This window comes from Dermacentor silvarum, chromosome 8 (genome assembly GCF_013339745.2).
Source record: "Dermacentor silvarum isolate Dsil-2018 chromosome 8, BIME_Dsil_1.4, whole genome shotgun sequence".
NCBI lineage: Eukaryota > Metazoa > Arthropoda > Arachnida > Ixodida > Ixodidae > Dermacentor > Dermacentor silvarum.
Window position 1 is genome coordinate 91,478,444 of NC_051161.1, and position 15,917 is coordinate 91,494,360.

The 15,917-nt window shown below is 47.7% G+C and overlaps 1 protein-coding gene across 1 annotated transcript in view; it reads left to right on the forward strand.

Moving 5' to 3' along the window:
- Window positions 1-15,457, forward strand: part of LOC119461570 (uncharacterized) — a 56,539-nt gene extending 41,082 nt beyond the window's left edge. The window contains exons 7-8 of the mRNA XM_049673232.1: window positions 4,741-4,784; window positions 15,373-15,457. Coding sequence (XP_049529189.1) covers window positions 4,741-4,752 — 12 coding nt within the window. The 3' untranslated portion in view covers window positions 4,753-4,784; window positions 15,373-15,457. The remainder of the gene's footprint in view (window positions 1-4,740; window positions 4,785-15,372) is intronic.
- The last annotated feature ends 460 nt before the right edge of the window (window positions 15,458-15,917 follow it).

The window sequence follows — 15,917 nt, forward strand, 5'->3', positions numbered from 1 at the left end:
TACAAGAATACGACATCCGTGTTGTTTATCGCTCCGGCCGCAAGCATTCAGACGCAGACGCTCTTTCCCGGTCACCCCTGTCACCTGATCCTATCTGCTCGTCGATTTCCGCTTGCGGTGCCTTCGCCCTCAACATTTCCGACATGCCATCAGAGCAGCGCAAGGACCCACGGATCTGTTCGCTTCTCGACTTCCTGTCTAGCCGGTCGCCAGCGCCGATCTCTCGGACGCTCCGTCGCCAAGCCACGCACTTTATTATTCGGGATCACCTCCTCTACCGGCGCAACTACAACTCCAGCGGTCGCAAGTGGTTGCTTGTTATTCCCCGACATCTCCGCTCCGACATCTGCGCCACGTTCCACGATGACCCACAATGCGGCCACGCTGGGGTATTGAAGACATACTCTCGCCTCCAGGTTCGGTACTATTGGTGCGGTATGTATCGTTTCGTTCGCCAGTATGTCCGGTCATGCCCCCTGTGCCAACGCCGCAAGACGCCTCCTAAACATGCTGCCGGCCCCTTGCAGCCTTTACCATGCCCCGCTCGAGCGTTCGACCGCGTCGGCGTTGACCTATACGGTCCGCTTCCCAGCACTCCCAGCGGCAACCGCTGGGTTATTGTTGCTATCGACCACCTTACGCGGTACGCTGAAACTTCAGCCCTGTCATCTGCCACGGCAAAAGACGTTGCTCGTTTTATCCTTCAGAACCTGGTATTACGGCATGGAGCATCTCGAGAATTACTGAGCGACCGCGGTCGCGTTTTCCTCTCTGACGCCATTACAGCGTTGCTAAAGGAGTGTCGCATCATTCACCGCACTACCACGGCATACCATCCCCAAACTAATGGCATGACAGAGCGTTTTAATCGCACTCTTGGCGACATGTTGGCCATGTATGTTTCCTCTGACCACTCGAATTGGGATCGGATTCTGCCTTTCGTAACGTACGCATATAATACTGCAACGCAAAGCACCACTGGATTTCCACCTTTCTTTCTTCTTTACGGACACGAACCTTCCTGCACAATGGACACAATTCTACCCTACCGGCCGGATGCTTCGGAGTCGACGACTGTTTCACGAGCGGCTGCATACGCGGAAGAATGTCGCCAGCTCGCTCGCTCGTTCACATCCCAGGACCAGTGGCGCCAAAAGCATCGCCACGACACGTCTACTACAGCTACGTCCTTTACTCCCGGCTCGCTGGTCTGGTTGTGGGTGCCGTCTACTCCACCGGGCCTTTCCTCCAAGCTGCATTCCAAGTACCATGGTCCCTATCGGGTACTGCGACAAACATCCGCAGTCAACTACCTCATCGAGCCGAAGGACGCGTCTTCCGACCAGTGTCGTCGCGGCCAGGAAATTGTCCACGTCTCCCGCCTAAAGCAATGCCACGACCCCCCTGTCTTCTCCTGCCCCTAGGTCGCCAGGATGGCTCCTCTTTTGGTGGGGAGTGATTGTACTGAAGGGACTGGGCCATGGTGCTGGTGAAGGAAGAAGAAGACAAGCAACGCTTGCTCGCCCGCTTCGCCATAGCTCCCTTTTGACTTGTTTCAGTCTGCCGTTCTAACGCCAGATCGAGTGTTGCTAGGAAAACATCCCCATTGCAGATGGCTTGACGGACTATTATTTGGAATAGCAAGGGGAGAGGGGAAGGGTGTTCAGAGCTGTTCTAGAAGCTGCGCGTCCTTGGCGAAACCCAAGAGCGAGTCCAGAATGGCCCTGTTGCAATCCGCCGATCCAGTTGCCGGCCTAATCCACTCCTCGTAGGACACTTGCGCCGCCCTCAGGTGGCGGTCCCGCTGCTTAGCGTAGCGCTGGCACTCCCAAAACAAGTGGGCTGTGGATGGTCGCGTGGCCACGCCGCAGTCAGGGCACCTGTGCGGCTCCTGGGATGCTTCTTGGTCCTCAAAAGCTGTCGAGGGGTCAGGTTTCTGCGACGGAGGGGAGTCAGGAGAAGGAAAAGCAGGGCGTCTCTCCCGGCGTGGCCGGTACTGCCGCCACCGCTCCAGCACGTCCGGTGTGAGGACGAAGCCGGAACGGAGCCTATGCCGCAGCACTTGCCGCGACCTGGGAAGACCAACGGGAAGTGGGTTTCGGTCTGGCGGGACACTCGCACGGAGTTCCCTCTTGCGTCGGTTGGCTGCTGCTCTCAGAGCTCTGTCTGGGTCATACGGTGGTCCTTTTGTCGTGCTACTTGCGCTGGTGCTGAGGGTTTCTGAAGGATCCCGGGAGGCGACGCGGTTGGAAAGAATGGCACACGCCGCCTCATGGGCTCTCTCATTTCCCTGAATGCCCATGGTCTCCGTCTGCTGTCATAAAGACCGGTCTCTCTTTGTGCTCTATCTCGCGCAGCGTACTACTACTGTGGCCGTGGTACTATTATGGTTCGGACATGCTTGCCCCCGCGAAGTGCAAAATTTCCGTAGCGCCCTTCTTCACGGTGACGCGCAGTGCCCTGCCAATGCAGACGTTCGTTGACGTTCTCGCTGATGCGATTTCTACAAAGGCCTCCCTGTCTTTCCTCGGGGCGGCTCGTTTCATGTTCTCTGGAATTGATTAGCCTTATCTTGCTTTGAAACTCGGCTCTGTGGGGTCTTTGTCTATCTTACGCTGCGCCCCACACTTAGGTGTGCCTCTCTGGGCTTATGCGGTCGAGGCACTTTACCTGCACGGTCGCAGACATGTTTTCTCGCCGGCCTCTCATCGACAGCATCGCCCTATTCCCGATAATAATAATAATAATAATAATAATAATAATAATAATAATAATAATAATAATAATAATAATAATAATAATAATAATAATAATAATAATAATAATGTAATGAAACAGACGCGCCTCGTGTTTTGGATAGCAGCTCGGAGACGACGACGACGAACCGTGCGGTGATTTGCAAGACAGCTCACACTATTCGCTGCTGCTAGGCTGCTGTTTATCTGGTACTTCCTATCTTCAATTAAACATCATTACCATTGGTGGAGGTGCTGGGTATCTCTCAAGTCACCCTGCAGCTCCGCAATCGTACGTTGCCTACCGACACCATAATTGACGCGACCTACGCTCCGACTGAACCCGTGGCTGCCCCTATCACTTGCGTCGGAGTGACCCGGCCATCTTTAGCGGGACCGGCGAACATGACGTCGAAGACTGGCTGTCCTCCTATGAACGTGTAAGCGCTCACAATAAGTTGGACGACCAGGCTAAGCTGACTAGCGTCATCTTTTGCCTTGCTGACGTCGCAACCCTATGGTATAAGAAACACGAATCTGACCTCTCGAGTTGGTCCGCATTCAAGACACATTTCCCCGAAGTGTTTGGCCGCCCCCCGTCCGCAAGCTACGCGCCGAACAGCGTCTACGCCATCGAGCACAACAACCGGGCAAGCCTTTCCCAGCTATATTGAGGATTGCTTGTATCTCTGCAGCCTTGTGAATCCAACGATGGTGGAGGACGAGACGATCAAGCATATTCTGAAGGGTAGTGTGGACGACGCGTTTCAAATGCTGCTGGCCAAGAGTCCAATGAGCGTTGCCGTTCTCTTCAGCCTGTGCCAGAGTTTCGACGAATTGCGCCGCCAACGTGAAGTCCTTCAGCTGAAGTCTTTCATTCGGGAGGAAGTGGCCCGCCTCCTGTCGCTGCTGCCTCACAGCCAGGAGCCTGCCCAAACTCCGGCCGTGCAAAAATCAATCCGTGCCCAAATATCTTACGCACTGAACCCCGTTCGCCCGCCCGCTCCTGTGACGGCACCGCTCTCTTATGCCGACTACCCGTCGGGACGCCTCGGCCGTTGGGCGCTGCTTCGCCTGCAGGAATACAATATTCGTGTCCTATAATAATAATAATAATAATAATAATAATAATAATAATAATAATAATAATAATAATAATAATAATAATAATAATAATAATAATAATAATAATAATAATAATCTTTATTACATACAATCGTGTCGCAGTTAGATACCCAGCCTGCATAGGCAACATTGTGTGTGTGCGACGCTGGGCAGTCGGCGGGTATAGTACTGATATGTGTACACAACGGAATAATACCACACTAGAAAAAAAATATTGGAAAAAAATAATATTGCATCAACAGCAGAAAACCGGCAACTGAAAGAGCATGCACCTAGTATGTTAAAAAAAGTGACATTCGAACGCGATAGCATTCAAAGATCCCTAACGGCTTCTGACGTTTCCCGGCAACTGCAGCTTATGCAACCGCAACCTATTCCGGGAAACGCTTGCGGCGAACGCCATGGGCGAAGGCGAGCTTTCTGGTTCTTTTTTTCCTTTCCCCTGCGAGGCCGGCGCCGCCGTTACCGCGGATGCGTGGAGGCGAACGCCATCTGCTTGTGATGCAAGGAACCCAGCAGTATGAAGATTTCGTACAGAACAGCGTGCTTAACATAAACGTGGAACTATTAGGACACCGTAGCTGAAATGCTGCAAAGTCACTGACAAAAAGTTTAGAGCTTAGTATTTCATATGAGAAAGATGTCATTTGTCACATGCATCCCTTTCCTTTATAGCATTCTACGTGACAGGATATTCAGTGACAAGTGGTCTCTTACTCGTACAAATAACAGCTTGTCGCAGAGAAGGGATAACGCATTTAGGCGAAAATAGTTATTTAATATCTGAACTGAAGCATGGAATGTATCGTTATAATTGCGTCTTGTTGGTATTGTGCCTCTCAATTTTAAATCACACCCAATCTCTGCGTTCTCGTTTCAGGGAAAGGGCTAAAAGCTGGGCTGCTATACCCTCACATTCTTACCGTAAGAGCCACCACATCTACTTTTACAAATTTGTTTTATTTCTATTTATACTCAATGTTATTTTCATCTTTATATTCAAAGTCGTGTTCATTTTTACGTTAAGTGCCATTGTTATTCGCTCATGGACAGTTCCCGACATTGTTCTCGAAGGATGTACACGCAAGATTCTGGCGGAAACGAGAATTTAGAAACATATATTTCGAGAAGTTTGGAAGTGAAATGAATAAGCCGCAGTAGCTTTGCTATTGAGGTATATGTTGATTCTGTCCGATAGTGCTTGAGCAAGAGCAGTATCGCACTGTCGATGGCTGTCATTGAGCTTTGCCTCAGTACGAATGGTCCTCAATCACACATTGTGTGACATCTGCGCATGTACTGAGTAATTCGCGTTGAATACATAAAGGCTTGCCATAGAAAGACAATGGGTTCTTGCCGTCCGCTATATAATTATTATTCGGCGGTTTCGATTAAAAAAAAAGGATCTGGGAAAGATACGCTGTTTTTTTTGCCGAATTTCGGTTTCAAACGAAAAAAAATATAGTGGAAGCAAATTTAACAGAGTGCTAAGACGGTGATATGCGGACGTAGGGTATACTTTACATAAGCAATTTTAGCGTAATCAAGGAAACAAAACAATACAGAAGGAGGAGAAAAAGAAGACAGTGGACAGAGCGAGCGCTAACTTGAAGTGTTTTGTTTTTCTCACCATGAAAACAAAATGCGAATAGCACCTATTCTGTAATATAAGCCTAAGATTGATCGTAATGATTATTATTAGTTTAATAACTTTTCCTTATCTTCTCCCCCGTTATGGGTCGAGCCAACCCTACCATTACGCATCAAACCAAACCACAAAGGGAACTGCTAGAAACTACTGCACTGGAAATGCACTTCCATAAGTACATGGGCTTCGTCGGTGTGGCGTTCAAGACTCGTCGCATTCTTTCTTTGGAAAGGATGTGTGCCTGGTGAGGTTGGTGCTGTTCTTGTTAGAGCATTTTTTTGGTTAGCGCTCGCCCTGTCCACTGTCTTCTCCTCCTCCTCAGTCTGCGCGAAGCAGCGAACCTAAGGAGTCTGGTGAGGTCAAGGTCAGGCGTCAGTCTGTCGCCCAAGAAACCTTTGCTTTCCTTCTGATTGGCGTCCGTTTTACCTGCTGCTGCGGCGAAAAGGAAAAGTGAAGAGAGGGAGCAAGAGAGAGTATGCAGAGAGGGGGGGAGGGGGGGGGGGCATGGTTCAGATCGTTGCAGTCCTTGCGCTGCAGCCACTCAAATTAATTAACTGCGCAAGTACACTGTGGTAACATGATGTCGTAGGCTGTATCAAACTAGTCTTCCTTTTATTTCCTCACTATTCGTTGGAGCTGCCTACCCGCTTGTTTTACTGTTGACACTCATTACTGCTTCCATTGTCCAGAAGCTCTACAGCTCCTGCTACGCGGCTGTACTTAACTTGTACTGGACCTGTAGGTTGTGGTCGTGTTGTTACTATACATGAGGTGTTAGCCTGGTCGTTTACTGACTGCCTGTAAACTGCTGTCCGTAACACAAAGCCGGGTACCACGCGTCGATGAGTCCAGAGCTGCGTAAGAATGCGCGAAACCACAATAACCACGTTTAGCACTGTGCGTAGTCCTTCCGGGAGCCCTAGTGTAAATATCCCCTTCTCTCCTGAGGGTCGAATAATCTTTTCTCTTCACTATAACGAAGCACAGAAAGTGCCAGACGTAACCCTCCGCGACGCCCACTTTGTTGCACTCTGTGCTGAGGAGATAATTAGCGCGCCCAGTCTTGAACGCCCACGCTAGAGTGAAAGCCAAGCCTCTCCGAATTTCGCGCAAAAGCGTGATTTTGTTCTCCCTGAGGCCTTTAGTTGGACCTGTTTAGTGCGCCGGAATACAGGGGAAGTACAGAGGTCTTTCTTTGGGATTTCTGAGGAACCGTCTGCATGCTGTATTGCTGTGCACGTGCAGGACTAATATCCGTGTAAACAAAATCTACAACAGCAAGCACTTCGGGGAGGTCTCGGGCTTCCCCGATGTGCGTCAACAGTGCCGGGAAATGAGCCACCCCGGTGAAGTACAGAAGATTATGGCAATTATTCTGACTACTGACTACGTGAAATAGCTGCAACTCCTACATAAATCTGAAGAGCCGCAATTGGTTGGCCACCTCAGTATTGTCTGTCCACCATATGAGCAAGGAACGAGTTGCGAACAAACGCACGTTTTAATTTCTGGTGTACTGCGCGTTGCCGTTAGGCGTTAAGCTGACACGACTTTTCACTGCTTACTTTTTTTTATTGCGATGAAGACTTGCCGTTACGGCATAATTCTTGATATGTATATGTGTATTATATGTGTGCTGTGAGGCCTGTGTTGTGTATGAATTGCAGCAGTGTTTTGTGGAATTTGTTATCATGCATCCAGCGGTCATAGCTGGTTGCTTACGGGCAACTCGCTTAAACAGTGCAGTGCTCTCGGTCTAAACAGTGTACTCGGTCTAAATTACACCATCATTAAATCTTGCGCAACTTCGCGGCCCAGTCGACCGCAGCATCCTTCGTGAGACGTTCGAACGACGCACGGAGAGGTTTCCTCGAAGCAGCAGCGGCGCTGGCAACAGCCGTTTGTGTAGGGAGCCCACATGCAACGCTGTTGCATGTAGGCTCCCTACCGTTTGTGGGCTCTCTGGCAACGCTTCACTCAGCCGACGCGCATCCGCTCAACAAAACCGACTTGCAACAGTATACGTCTGGCGTCGCGGAGAAGGTTGGAAATGAAAACCGGTCGACGCTGACCATCGGGAGCAGGGACACAGCTCGTCGTCGCCGACACTTCTTGGCCGACGGGCCTTGACATTGACTCGCGCGATCAAGGGGCTCCAGCTAAACTAATAGGCACGCGTGCCATAGTGGCGCAGGTGGTTGTGGCGCAGCCTATAACTTCTCGGCGAAGCAGTGCGTGTCGGTTGCCATTGTGCAGTGGTCGGTCGAAGGGATGTCACACATCAATATTGTCATGGTCGTGAGTGGTCCTGGCAAGCAATCGTCGATTTGTAGATTGCCATGTGTGCTCTAAATTGATTAGCTTCTAATTAAGTAGTGAGAGCTTGTTAATACCACAACCGTGCATTTAGTATTTTTGGCACGAGCGTTGTCTGTATCTTCAAGTAATGGAGCCTGAATGAGTGGAACTATGTTGCCGGCCGCAAATGATACTTACAAACTGTGTTTACATTCAATTAAAGCACCCTATATATACCTCCCGTTAAATAATTCCCATCATGAAGGTTTAGTTATTGAGACCAAAAACCTAAAACATTACCGGCTCCGTATACAAATATTACGTATATTTATTATTTTGTATTCCGACGATGAGAACCATTGTACCGATGCTACAGCGCAGTCAGTATGAATTCTGCTCTTTCACGCCGGGCGACACCATACGACGCACGCGCGGACGCACCAGAAATGCGTTCTATGCGCTCGCCAGTTAACGGGGTGAACTAAACACCCCCGCAACGCAGTGTACTAGTTGCTGATCCTTTATTGACTGTGCAGCGATAACAAAACGCTGCCTTTATTAACTTGAGTCTAGTCCCACCTTTAACGGTGACCCGACGTGCAACTTCAATGCGGCAATCGCTACCGCACTGTCCGGCTCGGCCACATACTGCGTCACGCCCACTGTGAACGGCCTCAGAGCCCCGTGACCTCTGAAGTGTTCGTCTCGTCAAACTCGTCGCGCATGAATACAACCAGGAGGAGTTGAAGGGGGAGTGGTGGTATGGGGGAGGAGGGGGGGGGGGGGGGGGGGGAGTGCGCAGACGAAGTGGCTACGCATCGCAGGTCCACGTGCACGCTTCGGTGTGTACGGAGACCCCCCCTCCATTCTCTCTTAATTTTTTTTTTTTTTTTCGTTTTTGGCCCTTATCGGTCGCATCCTGCGCCGATGCGACGAGTCAGCATGTGCTTTCCCGAAGCGCGCAGCTGGCTTGGCGAGTCCAGCTTGTCTATCTGTTTGTCGTTCTTTTAATGCGAAGTCTTTCTGCGAGTTTCCTCGGAATAATTACCAAGCTGCTGCCGTGTTCCGACTGCGATAGGTGGACGTGATAAAGAGCATATTTTGGATTGGCGTCATTGGTGAAAGAATCGTGACGGGTTCACTGTGGACAGGTTTTCGGGCTGCTGGCGGGTTTAAGGGTTTCTCCGAAGCGGTTTCTGTTTTCGCCTCGCGTCGCCGACACGTGTTTACTAGGCCTCTGTGTCTCTAGCTCACCTTAACCGGCCGACAAAACGACGTGCAAACGTGGCCGATACGCATGTAGTGATTACCTTCATTTACCGCAGCGTCCAATAGAAGCACGGGAGAGCGCTGTTAAATGTGTCATTTTTGTATGCTCTGCTCTGTTTATCAATATACTTTTATGCACTCGGCTTCAATGCAGGCAGTCTAAAGTTTGTTTTGAATGTTTCCTATCACTGGGGGGCTGACAAATAAAAAAGGAAAAAAAAATGTTTTGGTTGCTTTTAATGGTGTATGTCAACATTAGTGGGTGAGAACCCCTAATGTATGCGCACGTTTTATGTGAGGTTTTCGGCTTCGAGCTCTGCGGTATGGCGATTTCTTCTAGTACACTGCGTTGCGGGGGTGTTTAGTACGGCATTGGTTCTAAGACACATCAGGCGTTAGCCCGTTCCTGTGATACGGCGCGTTATGTCATGTGATGAACTACGGCTATTTAGCACATAACTGGTAAGATGAAAGGGAAAATTCTCGTCCACCTGAATGTACAGCACGAAGCTACAAAGGAAACCCACTTGAACTAGGACGAATTTTCCCTCAACCGCGAAGCTTTCCTTCCACCGAGCTACATTCGGACGGATGGCATTTTTTTTTCTTTCATGTAACTTCTTCCACTTTGCGAGCTTTCGTAGAACTGATTTACCATAACTGATAAGAGATAAGAGTTGAACCATGCAGTGGGACAACGTTTTTTTTTTTTAAACAAAACGAAAAAAGCAGTTGGCGGTAGCGGAGGGTTTGGTTAAATGATGAGAATAGGAGCTGCACACTGATGCATTCTCAATTACCGCATTGTGCTAACTCCCACGGGTGGTTCGACGGACCTCACTTCATCTGTACTTCGTCTCATCTGTACTTAATTTCGTCACTCTCCATTCTGAACGGAGTCCGAAGGCTCCAAGCATATGCCTGCTAACCTCCGCAGTCCGCGGAGATGTGCGTGACCGCTGCAGGCTTTTGATTCTTCGACAAGAAGGAAACACTTTCTGACGCGCCCGCGTCCCACTTAAGCGCAGAGCGGAGGTTTGCGAGAGAACCCATTAAGGCCGACGATGCGCGCACGCAGCACGGCTTTGTACACTGCCGCTAGCTGCGGAATCGCCACGGGAGTCGAGGGTTCGGAACATCGACAAATCGCCCGAAGGAAGGAGTGAGAGCGTCGCAGAAACACGAAGAAAGGAAAACGTAAAGTCAGCATAACGGCGTTTACGTAACTATAGCCGCATGTCGTAGATGCAACGGCCTTTATTACGCAGAGGCGTCGAAGCGAACCCCTGCGGTTCTGTTGTGACTCCGGATGATCGCGAGGCCGAGCGCGAGATCTTGACGTCACAATGTCGATGACGTTCGGGTCTATCAGGAAACAGATATCTTGCCTCTTTTATGGCGGTCTAACGACCTCCTCGGCTTGTTTATTCCTATCCAAGAAAAAAAAAGACACGGATATTTATGACCGTTGGCGATGGGACGAAGCGGTAGCCATGGGAGCGAAATGGACATGTGCAGTTAATGAGCGGCGATTTTTGCCCGCTGTGTTTCTCAAAGCTATGGTGAGGGCTAGATGGAAGCGTATGTTGATAGGGACCTAGTTCTGGCACTCATATTCGGGTCAACACGAGTGAACACAGCTGATTTCCATAGCACATTTTCATCAGACTCAATAAGACGTAGTACATAATATGCGGCCTCCTTTAAGGAAGCTTCAGAGCGGCTTCTCTTATGCTTTGTTCTTTGCTAGTTGCCTTGCACCGATGATAGCGCTTGGCACCTGTTCAAGATGGAATAGTTGTGCGCACTGAAATTCATGATTAGTATACTCATGATTACGATTATTTTCGTTTTCTCTCTGCCCACACATATGAGGCGCAATTCATTTCTTTTAATCTTCATCAATGACAGTTATTTGTATCGCGCGCTAAGCAACGATTTTCGTGATCGAAGAGCGCCGGAAGACAGAAGACGATGCAGCACTTGACGAAACGAAGAAAACCTTCTTGGTCTTGTATGAATGCCGATAGCTATCTTCTTCTATTTTTTCCTCTCCCCCTTCTCGAATGAGCAACTAACACGATTATAAATGGCGTTCAAATATGTCACAAGAGTTCATGAGCTAGCTTTAGGCATTATTCTTGTTGTGGGTTATGGAAATGGTGGGTAATGTGCCGCACTGTGGCTGTTTCTCAATAGGGGACACCTGAACCGCGCTGCGCTAGGGGAAGGGAAATAAGACGTGATCGGACGAGACAGGTATCACGGGACGCCCCAGGAGGCACAGGCAAGAGGCGCTCATGAGCTAGCTTCTCGAACTCAGTTTGTGCACGTCTAACATCCCACCGCTAGTATATCGTTCAACTGCCAAAACAGATCAACAAGAAGAAAGTAAGGGATATTCGAAATTATAACATGGGAAATATTGAGGAAGCATGAATTCAGGGAGAAGAAAACTTCGCATAGGAGAAGGAAAGAAGTATGCACTGAAAGATGAGCATGGAAATATCATCAGCAATTTCGATGATATAGTAAAAGCAGCGGAAGCATTCTATACTGACCTGTACAGTACACAGAGCAGTCAAACTACCTTCATTCGAAATAGTTATGAACAGGATACAGAGGTTCCTTCTGTAATTAGCGATGAAGCTAGAAACGCCTTGCAAGGAATAACCCGGAGGAAAGCTGCTGGAGAAGATAGAATAACAGTCGACTTAATCAAAGATGGAGGGGACGTCAGTCTTGGAAAGCTTGCCGCCCTCTACACGCATTGCATCATGACTTCAAGTGTACGAGAGAACTGGAAGAATGCCTACATTAAACTAATTCATAAGAAGGGAGACGTTAAAGAATTGAATAATAATAGGCCCATTAGCTTGCGTTCAGTATTATATAAAATATTCACCTAGACAATCTCCAATGAAATCAGGGAAACACATGACTTCAGTCAACCAAGACAACAGGCTGGCTTCAGGAAGGGATATTCTACAATGAATCGCATCCATGTAATCAATCAGGTACTCGAGAAATGTGCGAACTACAATCAACCTCTCTATATGGCTTTCATAGATTATGAAAAGGCATTTCATTCAGTAGAGATAACAGCAGTCATAGAGGCAGTGCGTAATCAAGGAGTGCAGGAGACATACGTGAATATCTTGGCAAATATCTACAAAGATTTCAAGTGCCTTGGTTCTCCAGAAAAAAAAAGTATATATATATATATATATATATATATATATCGACAATACAACTGATATATTGATAGTTGAGTCGCTATTGAACTATCATTGGTAACAAGAAAAAAAAAGCACTAGTCATAGTGCTATTCATAGTACACAGCCAAGGCGACGTACTGCACGTACTTAATCACTGTAACAAACTTGGCGACGGCTTCCTGCACGCCCCGAGCCACGCGCTCTGCAGGCTGCCGTAACGATCACAGCGCTCCGCGCTCTCGCGGAGCATGCGTCACTGAGCGATGAAGCCCAGCTGGATACCCTTCCGCATCATAACAGCGGGATGTTTACTAATTTGCCATGCCGATAGTATAAGGTCACTCGACGTGGTTGACTAGTACCTGCTGTGTCGCAACCACTGGCGAGGAACAGCGGCCTCTTAGAATTCTGGAGGCGATGTCAAAGATATACAATGCCGCTGTCTGTAATGACTCTGCAGTATGTACTTGGGCATTTTGGCAACGTCAGTACCAGCAGAACACATGTTTTTAGTCGCCGGGTATGTATAAGCAATTTTAGGCATGAGGAGCGGACCAAAGGTGTATACGGTGAGATGCTCCACCATAATGCCTGACTGATGCATGATTCGTCTAATTGTTCAGTTTAAGCGCGAAATAAAGAAACCCTTTATAAATGTGTTCAACTTTTCTGCAACAAATTTCAGTTGCACTTTAGATTTAAATAGTGTGAGCTGTGAGATTGTGAGATTGTGAGATTTAAATATAATGAAAACAAGTAATTTTATTGGTCTGGTGTAACACTGGTTTGCTTTAAGCATGAGTAAGTGATAGCCATATATGCAATTTTGCCAACAGAGAGAAATATTTTATTTCATTAGCCAAAAAATTGTTGCGAAAATGTGTGAATTCGGTGTTACTGACAATGAGTTATCATATATTTTTTGGTAATATCGCTAGAACTGCAAGACTGTCGATAACACTATCAATAGCAAACGTTAGCGAACTAGTGTATCTTACTATCCATAGCAATTTCGATAGTATGGATACTAACTATAGTGAACTTATCGATAGTTTTGCGCGGCTACTATATCTGCGTCGAGGAGCGCGCGTGCAGCTTTGTGCAACCTTTGTGAAGCGAGTACAACCCGCCGACTGATACGCGATCTCAAGGCCAGCTACGAAGGTTACGTCATTCAGCCAGTAATCTTAAGCGGCTGTTAGCGGTTAGGTACCATGAGAGATACGTTAATGAATATATTGCCGACTGTCGTCACTCAAACAGAGAGAGAGAGAGAGAGATGTAGGGAGAGTCGTTGCAGTTCTGAATAGAAGCCCCTAATGGTCGAATAATGCTGGTTTCTGTTGTCGAATAGATTATGTTGTATAGTATACGGAGCCCGAAGGGAGACGCCACAGTGGCAGCTGTGCGATCGCATCTCGTAGGTATTTCGCATCCGTCGAAATGTTGATGACGTCAAGCCGACGTCGGTATTTCCATTGTGAGTAAGTGATCCCCTCCCCTTCTTTATGTACACATATCCCTCCGCTCTTTCTTTCGCTTTCGTCGTGTTAACTGAGCCGGCATTACTTGTGACTGCCGCGCGGCCGAAGCGTATACTCGCTTGTCGCCATGCGCATAGCTCTACAGCGTTCATCGAACTCGATCCTTGAGTCAGCTGCGGTGGTCTTCAACTTTCTCCCTGCACGACTCGCTGAAGGTCACGCCGATGCTTTCCCGCCGCGAAATGACTCTTTGTTCCTCGTCTAGCTTCTACGGAGGAAGCGCAAGCGGATATTCGGAGCCGCTGCAGAGATTCATAGTAGGTCAACAGGAGAGAAAGTTCGCGTCAAAAAAAAAAAAAGAAAAACGAAAAAAGAAAAGAAAGAAAATATTAATTAAATAACTAAAACAAGAAAAACGGAAGAAAAGCAGAAAACTACTATGATGTCTTGTGCAAATAGTTCCACATTCTTATAAGAGGACTCTCACGCTCATGGTAGAGCTGAAAGTGTGATTTGACAATTGAGCTGCCGCTCAATACTCCCAGGGTTAGTTCTAGTAGTAAAAACGTAAGTATACCCCGGAAAGTGGATGAGAAAATGGCGCCACGGTAGCTCAATTGGTAAGAACATCGCACGCGTAATGCGAAGACATGGGATCGTTGCCCACCTGCGGCAAGTTGCTTTATCGTCCACTTTCATTTCCATTAATATATCATTCCTTTAATTAATTTAGTAAGTACAAGTCATTCCCCTATGTTGTCCTTGGTGTCTATGTTTGTTGGCTTCTTGTATGATTAATAGAAATCGGGCCCGTCGGTTCTCTTTCTTCTCTTATATATGTTTTCATACGTGTCCACCCTTATGCAATAAGGCCATATCATTTATACATTGTTAGCTTATTCCTGATGTAGGCACTTATTATCAGTTTCACTATACTGAAGCAGCAACACATATAACATCGCAATGTTTCTTTCAGCGTCGGCTTTTTATCCTGTAAGTAACGTAGACGGAGCGTCGCAAAAAAAAAAAGAAAAAAAAAAAGAAAAAAAAACACGGACGAAGATGGGGCACGTAACGGACCACGGGCGTATTCTTGTGTCTTCTACGCGTCCCGTCTTGGTCCATGTTCTTTACGCGGTGCCCTGCCTGTGCTTACAGAACTAACCAACTAATCGAACAATTGCAGATCACTACTGTGAAATAAAATGCTCGGACACGAAGAAAGGACGAATACTACACTGAACAAGCGCTTGTGTGTTGTCCTCGTCCTTACTTCGTATCCGAGTGTCTTATTTCACTGCAGCACGCGACAATCATTCAACATGTACTACGACCAACAAACTCCAACCTTATCTTTCAAACCGACTAGCCCAAACCAAAGTTTCTCTTTTATTCCATGCAAAGGAGTCACGTGGCTTTCTCTGTCAGTCGTAATATCTCTCTCTGTAATCTTTTACGCCCGACAATTTCTTTTCCACCCCGTGATTCTGAAAATGGGCCAGATTGCTTCAACTGATAAGAAATATTCAAGCGAAACTGTCATTGCATTTTCCCATGTGTTAACACTAACTTAAACCTCTTTCTCGTTGTTTCAGTTTCTCCTCGGTCCTGGTTTATTCACTCAATTGCTTCTCCGTGCACGGTGGTGGGTTAATAAAGCCTTTCTTTTTCTACCGCATAATTGCTATGTGTTTGCTACGTCTGTCGTTTTCCTAATACAGATCTCCTAATATGGCGAAAACTCCAAACAAACACATATCCACATTTGAGTCTTTACCACGCCATACACCCTGCGCTGTATTCCTATAAATGTCCACACTGTGATCAATGCGCAACACTTTACCACATGGTATGGGCTTGCGCAGACACACCACACCTCACACCCATAACACACCCCACCACACGGCAATGGGAGGCAGCGCTGTCCAGCTCCGACTCGACGGACCAGCTCAACCTGGTCAACCGAGCGAGAAGGGCAGCTAAGGCCGCTGGACTCCTGGACTGAGGGGACCACCCACTGCAGAGCGGGGGAGCTACCTACGCTCGCGTGCTCTTTTTATTAAAGTTTATTCTCTCTCTCTCTCTCTCTCCGAATGTTGCACTTTCCATCGAATAAGCATTCGTCATAGGTGCAATTACA